This window comes from Xenopus tropicalis, chromosome 8 (assembly GCF_000004195.4).
Source record: "Xenopus tropicalis strain Nigerian chromosome 8, UCB_Xtro_10.0, whole genome shotgun sequence".
Lineage (NCBI taxonomy): Eukaryota > Metazoa > Chordata > Amphibia > Anura > Pipidae > Xenopus > Xenopus tropicalis.
The window spans coordinates 16,596,401-16,612,420 of record NC_030684.2 but is presented as its reverse complement, the minus strand read 5'-3'; the positions used below and the strand labels follow the sequence as shown (position 1 = coordinate 16,612,420).

General features: G+C 58.4%; 1 protein-coding gene across 1 annotated transcript; it reads right to left on the bottom strand.

Annotated features, from left to right (window-relative positions):
* Positions 1–367: 367 nt before the first annotated feature.
* On the bottom strand, positions 368–15,754 carry atraid (all-trans retinoic acid induced differentiation factor). The gene is given in 7 exon segments (NM_001011316.1): positions 368–869; positions 1,286–1,383; positions 2,075–2,196; positions 2,269–2,340; positions 2,878–2,949; positions 5,739–5,869; positions 15,680–15,754. Coding segments are annotated over 6 exon segments (495 nt in total). The 5' UTR covers positions 5,765–5,869; positions 15,680–15,754; the 3' UTR covers positions 368–764.
* Between the last annotated feature and the right edge of the window lie 266 nt (positions 15,755–16,020).

Sequence of the window (16,020 nt, the reverse complement as noted above, 5' to 3'; positions counted from 1 at the left end):
CGGGGCCCCCACCAACCAGTCCATAACCCACCAACCAGTCCATCCATAACCCAGGCAGGACCCCTGCCAACTCCTGTCCATAACCCACCAACCAGTCCATCCATAACCCAGGCAGGACCCCTGCCAACTCCTGTCCATAACCCACCAACCAACCCATCCAGAACCCAGGCAGGACCCCTGCCAACTCCTGTCCATAACCCACCAACCAACCCATCCAGAACCCAGGCAGGACCCCTGCCAACTCCTGTCCATAACCCACCAACCAACCCATCCAGAACCCAGGCAGGACCCCTGCCAACTCCTGTCCATAACCCACCAACCAACAAAGTTGCCAGCTTTTCCCAAAAGGGTCAAATCCAAGAGACAATTCTGGGAAACGTTAGCTTTATATAAATGTTCCACTATAATGAGAGCAGCCCCACTCACAGGGTAACAGTGCCGCCCTGCAGTCTCCTACACGCGTGCCTAATGGGACTGGTTATCTCAGAGATGGGGCCAGCCACTCATCCACATGGGCCAGTTCAAATTTATATCTCTTGGAAAGCCCAGGTCCATCTGATCAGTAAGCCATGGAGCAGCCAATGTCCTTGTTGCCAATCAGGAAGCCATGGAGCAGCCAATTCATTGTTGCCAATCAGGAAGCCACGGAGTAGCCAAGTTCCTTGTTGCCAATCAGGAAGCCATGAAGTAGCCAAGGACCAATCAGGACAATCCCAGTGAGAGGTCAGTGAATAGGACAGAGCAATGCTGGAACATCTCCTCACTCATTGGCTCTTTACTTTCCGGCGCTGAGTGCACCACAGCAGGACAGACAGACAGGCAGTGACCAGGCCAAGGATCCCAAAGAACATCAGTATAGGAAACGTGCTCTGCGGGGGGCGAACAGGTTATTAACTGTGTATCTCACCCCCAGCCACCCACTCGCTCCGCCAATCCCCAACCAGCCGCCCCCCCTCGCCCCGCCAGTCCCCACCCAGCCGCCCCGCCAGTCCCCACCCAGCCGCTCCCCTCCCACCCAGCCGCTCCGCCAGTCCCCCAGCCCCCCAGTCCCCCAGCCGCTCCGCCAGTCCCCACCCAGCCGCTCCGCCAGTCCCCACACACCCGCTCCGCCAGTCCCCACACACCCGCTCCGCCAGTCCCCACACACCCGCTCCGCCAGTCCCCACACACCCGCTCCGCCAGTCCCCACACACCCGCTCCGCCAATCCCCACCCAGCCGTCCCACTCGCTCTGCCAATCCCCACCCAGCCGTCCCACTCGCTCCGCCAATCCCCACACAACCTACCTCTCTGAGGCACTTGTAGCCATGGAATCCTGGGGCACAGACGCACTGCATGTATCCGGGCCCATCTGGGGCGCACACAGAGTTCTCTGGGCACAGCACTGGGTGAGAGAAACAGAATCCCTTACATTGGGGTACAGATCCACGAGTGTCACTGTTCATTATTAAATAAGGCCATGCCCACATACTGCGAGTGTCGGGCAAGGGACAAATGCCCCATGCAGCGCAGTGACCGGGACATGCAACTTCTCTTCACTTAGTTTGATTGTTCAGGATTTCTATAGTTCGATGAATACTGCCCCTCTGAGAATAGAGACCTGGGCGCAGAACCCCCTAATGTTGGTACCTGACAATGGCTGGGGCCCCCACTCAGACAGCTTTACTGTACATGACCCAGGGGCATTATGGGTAGCACAGGGGAGGTTTGGGAGACCAACACCCAGGGGTTAATATGAGAGAATTTCTCACTCCCCAGAGATGAACGCAGTTATAAGGGAGACCTGCCCCAGATGCCAGGCCCAGCTCTTCCCTATAACATGTGCCTCCTTGCCCAACGGCAGCTGAACTGCAGATAATGATTCCGCTCCATCCAACCACATTGTTACTTACTAGGGTGGAAGTCCTCTGTCAAGAGAAACACAGGATTTCTTGTCTCCTTTTGTGTCACATGTTCCTCTGTGTCAGATTTTCCTGCTTTCCTGTGCTGTGTAATCTGAGCTACCAGCAGCCAGAACTGCAGCACATAAAATGGTGGCTTCGAGCTGTGGATCATGTTGGGCCCAGAGTACTCACCCCACTCGCTGGTACTGTTACATGAGCTCCTCTGGTCCTGGCACACTCTCACAGCCGAAGTCACATTCACATTTTCCCATGAGTTATTGCCCCCGGGGCAGCTGAGCTCGGCAGGGAGAGCGCTGGGGGCACAGATGAGGGGGTTACATTGGGGGATAAAACAGGAGGGACAGACAGACAGAGGGAATACTCACACATACTGCAGCCCCAACAGGCCACGGAAAAACTCAGAGGGGAGATCCCGCAGTGGGTTAGAGGAGAGGTCTCTGCAGAGGCAAAACAGGACAATGTAAACTCACAATGGCTGCACAGTCACCATAGCAACTTCCTGATAAGGGCAACTAAAACCTAAACTGCACCTTTTGTATTAATACAGAATGACTTAACGATCACATGTTCTGCACTCCCAATATCTGTTACTGCTCCCCTTGTAAGTCCGACCCACTGACTGAGCAACACACTTCCCACCCGGCCCAGAAGCTTCCAGCGCTCATTTCCACCCAGTGGCTGTAGTTACAGAGTCCCTGCCCCTCCCCTATAAGCTGCCATAAGAGTGTTCTAGCCCCACCCACTGCTAGTTACAGAGTCCCTGCCCCTCCCCTATAAGCTGCCATCAGAGTGTTCTAGCCCCTCCCCCTAAGCTGCCATTAGTCCCATTTAGACAAATGGTCACCATGCAAGGTCTGGCTCACACACTAGATGATGCGCTGAGTACATAGCGCCCACACATTCAGTAGGGCATTACCCAGAGGGTGCCCTGTACCCGTGTGTGTGTGGGAAGGGAATGCCAGGCAGGTACTTACAGAACTACAGCCGCTTGTGTGAGGTGCAGGGTGGGGTCCAGCTGAGCCAGAGAGCAGTTCCACAGGTCCAGCCTGTAACAGGGAGCCAGTGAGAGAGTTACACACACACACACACACAGGTCCAGCCTGTAACAGGGAGCCAGTGAGAGAGTTACACACACACAGGTACGGGCCTGTAACAGGGAGCCAGTGAGAGAGTTACACACACACACACACACAGGTCCAGCCTGTAACAGGGAGCCAGTGAGAGAGTTACACACACACACACACAGGTCCAGCCTGTAACAGGGAGCCAGTGAGAGAGTTACACACACACACACACAGGTACGGGCCTGTAACAGGGAGCCAGTGAGAGAGTTACACACACACACACACACAGGTCCAGCCTGTAACAGGGAGCCAGTGAGAGAGTTACACACACACACAGGTACGGGCCTGTAACAGGGAGCCAGTGAGTCACACACACACAGGTACGGGCCTGTAACAGGGAGCCAGTGAGAGAGTTACACACACACACAGGTACGGGCCTGTAACAGGGAGCCAGTGAGAGAGTTACACACACACACACACACACAGGTACGGGCCTGTAACAGGGAGCCAGTGAGTCACACACACACAGGTACGGGCCTGTAACAGGGAGCCAGTGAGAGAGTTACACACACACACAGGTACGGGCCTGTAACAGGGAGCCAGTGAGAGAGTTACACACACACACACACACAGGTACGGGCCTGTAACAGGGAGCCAGTGAGAGAGTTACACACACACACACACACAGGTCCAGCCTGTAACAGGGAGCCAGTGAGAGAGTTACACACACACACACACACAGGTACGGGCCTGTAACAGGGAGCCAGTGAGAGAGTTACACACACACACAGGTACGGGCCTGTAACAGGGAGCCAGTGAGAGAGTTACACACACACACAGGTACGGGCCTGTAACAGGGAGCCAGTGAGTCACACACACAGGTACGGGCCTGTAACAGGGAGCCAGTGAGTCACACACACAGGTACGGGCCTGTAACAGGGAGCCAGTGAGTCACACACACACACAGGTACGGGCCTGTAACAGGGAGCCAGTGAGTCACACACACACAGGTACGGGCCTGTAACAGGGAGCCAGTGAGTCACACACAACACACAGGTACGGGCCTGTAACAGGGAGCCAGTGAGTCACACACACAGGTACGGGCCTGTAACAGGAGCCAGTGGAGAGTTACACACACACACACACACCACGGGCCTGTAACAGGGAGCCAGTGAGAGAGTTACACACACACACAGGTACGGGCCTGTAACAGGGAGCCAGTGAGAGAGTTACACACACACACAGGTACGGGCCTGTAACAGGGAGCCAGTGAGAGAGTTACACACACACACACACACAGGTACGGGCCTGTAACAGGGAGCCAGTGAGAGAGTTACACACACACACACACACAGGTCCAGCCTGTAACAGGGAGCCAGTGAGAGAGTTACACACACACACACACACAGGTACGGGCCTGTAACAGGGAGCCAGTGAGAGAGTTACACACACACACAGGTACGGGCCTGTAACAGGGAGCCAGTGAGAGAGTTACACACACACACAGGTACGGGCCTGTAACAGGGAGCCAGTGAGTCACACACACAGGTACGGGCCTGTAACAGGGAGCCAGTGAGTCACACACACAGGTACGGGCCTGTAACAGGAGCCAGTGAGTCACACACACACACAGGTACGGGCCTGTAACAGGGAGCCAGTGAGTCACACACACAGGTACGGGCCTGTAACAGGGAGCCAGTGAGAGAGTTACACACACACACACACACACACACGGGCCTGTAACAGGGAGCCAGTGAGAGAGTTACACACACACACACACACACAGGTACGGGCCTGTAACAGGGAGCCAGTGAGAGAGTTACACACACACACACAGGTACGGGCCTGTAACAGGGAGCCAGTGAGAGAGTTACACACACACACACACACAGGTACGGGCCTGTAACAGGGAGCCAGTGAGAGAGTTACACACACACACACACACAGGTACGGGCCTGTAACAGGGAGCCAGTGAGTCACACACACACACAGGTACGGGCCTGTAACAGGGAGCCAGTGAGTCACACACACAGGTACGGGCCTGTAACAGGGAGCCAGTGAGAGAGTTACACACACACACACACACACACACGGGCCCTGTAACAGGGAGCCAGTGAGAGAGTTACACACACACACACACACACAGGTACGGGCCTGTAACAGGGAGCCAGTGAGAGAGTTACACACACACACACAGGTACGGGCCTGTAACAGGGAGCCAGTGAGAGAGTTACACACACACACACACACAGGTACGGGCCTGTAACAGGGAGCCAGTGAGAGAGTTACACACACACACACACACAGGTACGGGCCTGTAACAGGGAGCCAGTGAGTCACACACACACACAGGTACGGGCCTGTAACAGGGAGCCAGTGAGTCACACACACAGGTACGGGCCTGTAACAGGGAGCCAGTGAGAGAGTTACACACACACACACACACACACGGGCCTGTAACAGGGAGCCAGTGAGAGAGTTACACACACACACAGGTACGGGCCTGTAACAGGGAGCCAGTGAGAGAGTTACACACACACACACAGGTACGGGCCTGTAACAGGGAGCCAGTGAGTCACACACACAGGTACGGGCCTGTAACAGGGAGCCAGTGAGAGAGTTACACACACACACACCACACACACACACACACGGGCCTGTAACAGGGAGCCAGTGAGAGAGTTACACACACACACACACAGGTACGGGCCTGTAACAGGGAGCCAGTGAGTCACACACAGAGGTAGCCGCAGTGCCAGCCCGATACTCACCCAATAATAACATCACTGCCATCCATGTGCCCCAGGCAGCAGCGCCCAAGGGTTCGGGCTTTGGGGGCCGCTCGGCACAGCTGGGAGACTTGGGAGGAATTCCTGAGTGCCCCCGGGCAGGACTCACACACCTGGGGACAGAGAGATATTATGGGGTGCAGCCTTATTGAGGGGGGGGGGGGACAGATGAAGGAGGGGAGAACACGGTTGAACAGGGGGGGGGGACAGATGAAGGAGGGAAGAACACGGTTGAACGGGGGGGGGGGACAGATGAAGGAGGGGAGAACACGGTTGAACAGGGGAGGGGGGACAGATGAAGGAGGGGAGAACACGGTTGAACAGGGGGGGGGGGACAGATGGAGGAGGGAAGAACACTGTTGAACGGGGGGGGGGGACAGATGGAGGGAAGAACACGGTTGAACGGGGGGGACGACAGATGGAGGGAAGAACACGGTTGAACGGGGGGGGGGGGACGACAGATGGAGGGAAGAACACGGTTGAACGGGGGGGGGGGGGACGACAGATGGAGGGAAGAACACGGTTAAACGGGGGGGGGGGACGACAGATGGAGGGAAGAACACGGTTAAACGGGGGGGGGGGACGACAGATGGAGGGAAGAACACGGTTGAACGGGGGGGGGGACAGATGGAGGAGGGAAGAACACGGTTGAACGGGGGGGGGGACAGATGGAGGAGGGAAGAACACGGTTGAACGGGGGGGGGGGGACAGATGAAGGAGGGAGGACCACGGTTGAACGGGGGGGGGGTGGGGACAGATGAAGGAGGGAAGAACACGGTTGACCGGGGGGGGTGGTGGACCAGATGGAGGAGGGAAGAACACTGTTGAACGGGGGGGGGGGGGGGGGACAGATGGAGGAGGGAAGAACACGGTTGAACAGGGGGGGGACAGATGGAGGAGGGAAGAACACGGTTGAACGGGGGGGGGGGTGGACAGATGGAGGAGGGAAGAAAACGGTTGAACGGGGGGGGGGACAGATGAAAGGAGGGGAGAAACACGGTTGAACAGGGGGGGGGGGGGGACAGATGGAGGAGGGAAGAACACTGTTGAACGGGGGGGGGACAGATGGAGGGAAGAACACGGGTTGAACGGGGGGGGGGGACAGATGATGGAGGGAAGAACACGGTTGAACAGGGGGGGGGGGGACAGATGGAGGGAAGAACAACGGTTGAACGGGGGGGGGGCGATGGAGGAGGGAAGAACACGGTTGAACCGGGGGGGGGGGGGGGGGGGGGGGGGGCAGATGGGAGGAGGGAAGAACACGGTTGAACGGGGGGGGGGGGGGGGTGGTGGGAGGGGGGGGGGGGGGGGGGGGGGGGGGGGGGGGGGGGGTGGGGGGGGGGGTGGAGGGGGGGGGGGGGGGGGGGGGGGGGGGGGGGGGGGGGGGGGGGGGGGGGGGGGGGGCGGGGGGGGGGGGGGGGGGGGGTGGGGGGGGGGGTGGGGGGGGGGGGGGGGGGGGGGGGGGGGGGGGGGGGGGGGGGGGGGGGGGGGGGGGGGGGGGGGGGGGGGGGGGGGGGGGGGGGGGGGGGGGGGGGGGGGGGGGGGGGGGGGGGGGGGGGGGGGGGGGGGGGGGGGGGGGGGGGGGGGGGGGGGGGGGGGGGGGGGGGGGGGGGGGGGGGGGGGGTGGGGGGGGGGGGGGGGGGGGGGGGGGGGGTTGGGGGGGGGGGGGGGGGGGGGGGGGGGGGGGGGGGGGGGGGGGGGGGGGGGGGGGGGGGGGGGGGGGGGGGGGGGGGGGGGGGTGGGGGGGGGGGGGGGGGGGGGGGGGGGGGGGTGGGGGGGGGGGGGGGGGGGGGGGGGGGGGGGGGGGGGGGGGGGGGGGGGGAGGTGAAAAAAAAAGACAAAAAAAAAAAGATGAGGGAAGAACACGGTTGAACGGGGGGGGGGCAGATGGAGGAGGGAAGAACACGGTTGAACGGGGGGGGGGGGGGGGGGGGGGCCAGAAAATGAGGAGGGAAGAACACGGTTGAAACGGGGGGGGGGGGACAGATGGAGGAGGGAAGAACACGGTTGAACGGGGGGGGGGGGACAGATGGAGGAGGGAAGAACACGGTTGAACGGGGGGGGGGGGACAGATGGAGGAGGGAAGAACACGGTTGAACGGGGGGGGGGGACAGATGGAGGAGGGAAGAACACGGTTGAACGGGGGGGGGATAGATGGAGGAAAGAAGAACACGGTTGAACGGGGGGGGGGGGGGAAGATGGAGGAGGGAAAGAACACGGTTAACGGGGGGGGGGGGAACAGATGGAGGAGGGAAGAACACGGTTGAACGGGGGGGGGGGGACAGATGGAGGGAGGAAGAACACGGTGAAGCGGCGGGGGGACAGATGGAGGAGGGAAGAACACGGGTTGAACGGCGGGGGACAGATTTGATGGAGGGAAGAACACGGTTGATACGGGGGGGGGCAAGATGAGGAGGGAAGAAACACGGTTGAACAGGGGGGGGGGGGGAAACCAGATGGAAGAGGGAAGAACACGTTGAACGGGGGGGGGGGGAAGATGGGAGGGAAGAAAACGGGTTTGAACGGGGGGGGGGGACAGTGGAGAGGGAAGAAACGTTGAACGGAGGGGGGGACCAGATGGAGGAGGGAAGAACACGTTGAACGGGGGGGCGGACAGATGGAGGCGGAAGAACACGGTTGAAACGGGGGGGGGGAAGAGGAGAGGGAAACACGGTTGAACGGGGGGGGGGGACAGATGGGGGAGGGAAGAACACGTGTTTGAACGGGGGGGGGGGGACAGATGGAGGACAAGAAGAACACGGTTGAACGGGGGGGGGGGACAGATGGAGGAAGGGAAGAACCCGGTTGAACGGGGGGGGGGAGATGGAGGAAGGGAAAGACACGGTGAACGGGGGGGGGGGACAGATGGAGGAGGAAGAACAGCGGTTGAACGGGGGGGGGGGGGAAAGATGGAGATGGGAAGCAACACGGTTGAACGGGGGGGGGGGACAGATGGGGAGGAAAACACGGTTGAACGGGGGGGACAGATGGAGAGGGAAAAGAACATCGGTTGCACGGGGGACAGATGGAGGAGGGAAGAACAACGGGTGAACGGGGGGGGGGGAACAGAATGGAGGAGGGAAGAACACGGTTGAAACGGGGGGGAACAGATGGAGGAGGGGAGAAAACGGTGAACGGGGGGGGACAGATGGAAGGAGGGATAGAACCACGTTGAACGGGGGGGGACAGATGGAGGGAGGGAAGAAAACGGTTGAACGGGGGGGGGGACAGATGGGAGGAGGGAAGAACACGGTGAACAGGGGGGGGGGACAGATGAGAGGAGGGAAGAACACGGTCTGAACGGGGGGGGGACAGATGGAGGAGGGAAGCAAACTACGGTTGAAACGGGGGGGGGGGACATGAGCTGGCGGAGGAAGACAACGGTTGAAAACGGGGGGGAGGGACAAGATGGAGGAGGGAAGAACCGGTTGAAACGGGGGGGGGGGGACAGATGGAGGAGGGAAGAACACGGTTGAACGGGGGGGACAGATGGAGGAGGGAGAACACGGTTGAACGGGGGGGGGACAGAATGAGGGGGGGGGACAGATGAAGGAAGGGGGGACAGATGAAGGAGGGGAGAACCACGGTTAAATTTCCCCCCCCGGAGAAATTTCCAGCTCCGTCTAAGCGAAGAAAGGCGCGGGACTCACGAACTGTTCCGCACACTGGGACCCCCCAGTTACTACGTGAAGCCCCCAATACTCTACACAGCCCCCCCCCCGGTACTTAACGTTAAAACCCAATACTATACACAGCCCCCCCCGGTCTACGCTTAACACCAAATACTTACACAGCCCCCGGACAACGTGAACGCCCCCAATACAATACACAGCCGCCCCCGGGGCCCCCCGGTACTACGTTAACCCCAATAACAATCCACAGCCCCCCCCCGTACTTACGTTAACCCCCCCAATACTATACACAGCCCCCCCCCCCGTACTACGTTAACCCCAAATACTATCACAGCCCCCCCCCCGGTACTACGTTAACACCCCAATCTATACCAGCCCCCCCCCCGGTATCTTACGTTAACCCCAATACCTATACACCAGCCCCCCCCGGTACTACGTTAACCCCCAATACTATACACAGCCCCCCCCCCCCGGTACTACGTTAACCCCCAATCCTATAATACAACAGCCCCCCCCCCGGTACTACGTAACCCCCAATACTATACACAGCCCCCCCCCCCGGTCACGTTAACCCAATACTAAGCACAGCCCCCCCCACCGGTACTACGTTAACCCCAATAACTATATCACAGCCCCCCCCGGTACTACGTTAACCCCCAATACTCCTACACAGCCCCCTCCCCGGTACTACGTTAACCCGCCAATACTATACACAGCCCCTCCCCCCCGGTACTACGTTACCCCCATACTATATCACAGCCCCCCCCCGGTATACGTGAACCCCAATACTATATACAGCCCCCCCGGTACTCGTAACCCCCAAGACTTACACAGCCCCCCCGGTACTACGGTAAACCCCCAATACTATACACAGCCCCCCCCCTCGGTACACGTTAACCCCAATACTATACACAGCCCCCCCGGTACTACGTAACCCCCAATACTATATCAGCCCCCCCCCGTACCCACGTTAACCCCCAATACTCATAACACAGCCCCCCCCAGTACTAAACGGTAACCCCAATACATACCAGCCCCCCCCCGGTATGACTGGACTTAACGCCTCAATACTATACACAGTCCCCCCCCCCCAGTATACGGTAACCCCCAATACTATACACAGCCTCCCCGGTATACGTAACCCAATACTATACACGCCCCCCCAGTACTACGGTACCCCCAATACTATATCCAACAGCCCCCCCGTACTACGGAACCCCCAAATACTATACACAGCCCCCCCCGGTACTACGTTAACCCCAATATATACACAGCCCCCCCGGTACACGTTAACCCACCAATAACTAACACAGCCCCCCCCCGTACTACGTAACCCCAATACTATACACAGCCCCCCCCCGGTACTCTACGTTAACCCCAATACTAACACAGCCCCCCCCCGTACTACGTTAACCCCAATACTATACACAGCCCCCCAGTACTACGGAAACCCCCCAATACATCACACAGCCCCCCGTACTAGTTAACCCATAACTATACACAGCCCCCCCCCCGGCTGTTGACGTAACCCCAATACTATACACAGCCCCCCCCCCGTACTACATTAACCCCCAATACTATACACTAGCCCCCCACACGGTACTACGGTACCCCCCTACGATACACAGCCCCCCAGTACAACGGTAACCCAACATACCAGCCCCCCCGGTACCACGGTAACCCCCAATACTATAGCACAGCCCCCCCGGTACTACGTTAACCCCCCAATACTATCCACAGCCCCCCCGGTACTACATTAACCCCCAATACATACACAGCCCCCCACCCGGTACTACATTACACCCCCAATACTATAACACTAGCCCCCCCCGGTAATACGTTAACCCCATAACTAATACCACCAGCCCCCCCGGTACTACATTAACCCCCAATGACTATACACAGCCCCCCGACTGACGTTAACCCAATACTATACACAGCCCCCCCCGTACTACGTTAAACCCCCATACTATACCACAGCCCCCCCCGGTAACTACGTACCCCCAATACTATACACAGCCGCCCCCCCGTACTACGTTAACCCCCAATACTATAGCACAGCCCCCCCCCGGTACTACGTTAACCCCATACTAAACCAGCCCCCCCCCGAGTATTAACGTTAACCCCAATCTAATACACAGCCCCCCCCCGCGGTCTACGTTAACCCCAACTACTATAACACAGCCCCCCCGGACTACGGTAACCCCCAACTATATCACAGCCCCCGGTAACGCACGTAAACCCCAATACTATAACACAGCCCCCCCCCCCGGTACTACGTTAACCCCAATACTATTACACAGCGCCCCCGGTAACTACGTTACCCCCAATACTATACACAGCCCCCCCCCCGCCGGTACTACGTTAAACCCCAAACTCTATAACACCACCCCCCCCCGGTACCTACAATTACCCCAATACATACAACCCCCCCCGGTACTTACGTTAACCCCCAGAGTACTATACACAGCCCCCCCCGGTACTCACGTTAACCCACAATACTATACCACAGCACCCCCCGGTACTACGTTAACCCCCAAATACTATACACAGCCCCCGCCCCGTCTACGTTAACCCCCAATACTATTACACAGCCCCCCCCCGGGACTCCGTTAACCCCAATACTATACACGCCCCCCCGGACTACGTTAACGCCCAAGTACTATACACAGCCCCCCCCCGGTATTACGTACCCCAATACTTACACAGCTCCCCCCAGTATCCTACGGGAACCCCCCAATACTATACCACAGCCCCCCCCCAGTACTACGTTAAACCCCAATACTATACACAGCCCCCCCCCCGGTACTGACGGTAACCCCCAATAACTATACACAGCCCCCCCCCCCGCGGTACTACATTAACCCCCCAAATACTTCACAGCCCCCCCCGGTCTACGTTTAACCCCAAATACTATACACAGCCCCCCCCCCCCCGGTACTCACGTTAACCCCAGACTACACGCCCCCCGGTATTACGTTAACCCAAACTATCACAGGCCCCCCCCCGGTACGTTACGTTAACCCCCAATACTATCACAAGCCCCCCCCGGTATACGTTAACCCCAATAACTATATCCAGCCCCCCCGGTACTACGTAACCCGCAATATAAACACAGCCCCCCCCCCGTAACTACGTAACCCCAATATATAACACAGCCCCCCCCGGTACTACATTAACCCCACATACTAACAAAGCCCCCCCCGGTACTAACGGTAACCCCAATACTATACAGCCCCCCCGGTACTACGTTAACCCCCAACTACTATACACAGTCCCCCCCCCGGTACTACGTTAACCCCCAATACTATAAACACAAGCCCCCCCGGTACTCACGTTAACCCCCAATACTATACAACAGCCCCCCCACCGGTCACTTACGTTAACACCCAATACTATACTACACCCCCCCCCCCCGGGTACTACGTTACCCCATACGAATACATCAGCCCCGCCCGGTCTACGTTCACCCCAGATACTATACACAGCCCCCCCCCCAGTACTACGGTAACCCTCACTACTAAACAGCAGCCGCCCCGGTATTAACTTAACTCCCCAATACTATACCACAGCCCCCCAGTATACGGTAACCCCAATACTACTACACAGCCCCCGGTACTACATTAACCCAATACATGACACAGCCCCCCCGGTACTTACGTAACCCCCAATACTATAGCCGCCACCCCCCCCGTACTGACATAACCCCCAATACTATACACAGCCCCCCCCGACTCGTGAACCCAATGACTAAAACACAGCCCCCCCCGTACTGACGTTAACCCAATACTGATAGCCAGCCCCCCCCGGTACTTAACGTTAACCCCGATACATATCACAAGCCCCCCCCCGACAACGTTACGCTCCCCAATACTATACACAGCCCCCCCCCCCCCGGTACTGAACGTACCCCACATACTTATACACAGCCCCCCCGGTAACTGTACGTTAACCCCAATTACATATACACAGCCCCCCCCCCCCGTCTACGTGAACCCATACTATACAGCCCCCCCCGGTAACCTCTACGTTAAGCTCACCCAATCTATCCACAGCCCCCCCCCGCCGGTACTAACGGGTAAACCGCCCAATACTAGTACACAGCCCCCCCCATGTCTACGTTAACCCCCAGATACTATACACAGCCCCCCCCCCGTGACTAACAGTTAACACCCCACTACTATAGCACAGCCCCCGCCCCCCGGTACTACATTAACCCCCATATTATATACACAGCCCCCCCGGTCTACGTTAACAACCCCAAATACTATACACAGCCCCCCCCCCCCGGTACTACGTTAAACCCAATACTATAACACAAGCCCGCCCCGGTAAGCTCACGGTTAACCCCAATAACTATTACACAGCCCCCCTCCCCCGGTACTCTTACGTTAAACCCCCAATACTATCACAGCCGCCCCGCCGGACTTACGTTAACCCCAAATACTATACACAGCCCCCCCCCCCGCGGTACTACGTTAAACCACCCAATACTATACACAGCCCCCCGGTACTACGTAACCCCACAATCAATACACAGCCCCCCCCCGGTACTACGGTAACCCCCAATACTATACACAGCCCCTCACCCCCCCCGGTACTACGTTAACCCCCAATACATAACACAGGCACCCCCCCCCCCGGTACTACGTTAACCCCCAATACTATATCAGCAGCCCCCCCCCAGTACTACGTTAACCCCCAATACTATACACAGCCGGCCCCCCCGTACTACGTTAACCCCCAATCTATACACAGCCCCCCCCGGTACTACACCCCCAATACTATACACAGCCCCCCCCCGGTACTACGTTAACCCCCAATACTATACACAGCCCCCCCCGGTACTACGTTAACCCCCAATACTATACACCAAGCCCCCCCCCGTACTGACGTTAACGCCAAACTATACACAGCCCCCCGGTACTACGTTAACCCCCAATACTATACACAGCCCCCCCGACCCGGTACTACGTTAACCCCCAATACTATACACAGCCCCCCCCCCGGTACTACGTTTAACCCCCATACTATACACAGCCCCCCCCCCGGTACTACGTTAACCCCCAATACTATACACAGCCCCCCCCCAGTACTACGTTAACCCCAATACTATACACAGCCCCCCCGGTACTACGTTAACCCCCAATACTATACACAGCCCCCCCACCCGGTACTACGTTAACCCCCAATACTATACACAGCCCCCCCCGGTATACGTTAACCCCCAATACTATACACAGGCCCCCCCCCCCGGTACTACGTTAACCCCCAATACTATACACAGCCCCCCGGTACTACGTTAACCCCCAAACTATACACAGCCCCCCCCCCCCGGTACTACGTTAACCCCCAATACTATACACAGCCCCCCCCCGTACTACGTTAACCCCCAATACTATACACAGCCCCCCCCCCCCCGTAACTACGTTACCCCCAATACTATACACAGCCCCCCCCCCCGGTACTACATTAACCCCAATACTATACACAGCCCCCCCCGGTACTTAACGTTAACCCCCAATACTATACACAGCCCCCCCCCCCGGTACTACATTAACCCCCAATACTATACACAGCCCCCCCCGGGTACTACGGAACCCCCAATACTATACACAGCCCCCCCCCCGTACTACGTTACCCAATACTATACACAGCCCCCCCCGGGTACTACGTTAACCCCCCAAATACTATACACAGGCCCCCCCCGGTACTACGTTAACCCCCAATACTATACACACCCCCCGGTACTACGTAACCCCCAATACTATACACAGCCCCCCCCCCGTACTACGTTAACCCCCATACTATACACAGCCCCCCCGGTACTACGTTAACCCCCAATACTATACACAGCCCCCCCCCCCCCGGTACTACGTTAACCCCCAATACTATACACAGCCCCCCCCCCGGTACTACATACCCAATACCATACACAGCCCCCCCCCCCGGTACTACGTTAACCCCCAATACTATACACAGCCCCCCCCCGGTACTACGTTAACCCCCAATACTATACACAGCCCCCCCCCCCGGTACTACGTTAACCCCCAATACTATACACAGCCCCCCCCCCCGGTACTACGTTAACCCCAAATACTATACACAGCCCCCCCCCTCCCGTACTACATTAACCCCCAAATACTATACACAGCCCCCGGTACTACGGTAACCCCCAATACTAAACAGCCCCCCCCCCCGGTACTACGGTAACCCCCAATACTATACACAGCCCCCCCCCGCGGTTACTACGGTAACCCCCAATACTATACACAGCCCCCCCCCCGGTACCTGGGTTCCCGCCCCCACCGGTATCACACCGAGCAGGAAGCACAGACAAATAACCAGCGCCGCCATTTGCAAGCAATCTGGTCATGTGACTAATCGCCCTCTCATTCGCTGATATGCTGGTACGTACAATCACGTGACCAAACCTCAATCCGCTGTGATTGGCTGCGCAGCGCCGGGAAAAGGTCACAGTCTGTGTGTTTCTTCCGCCCCCACTTACTCCCTGAGTACCAATGGGTCAGGGGTCGGGCTGTGTCTATTCTCATAGGGTTATAATCCCTCCCCTCTGTGGCCCAAGTGTTTGGAGAGTAAAGGGGATCACACCATCAGCATAAGAAGGTGTT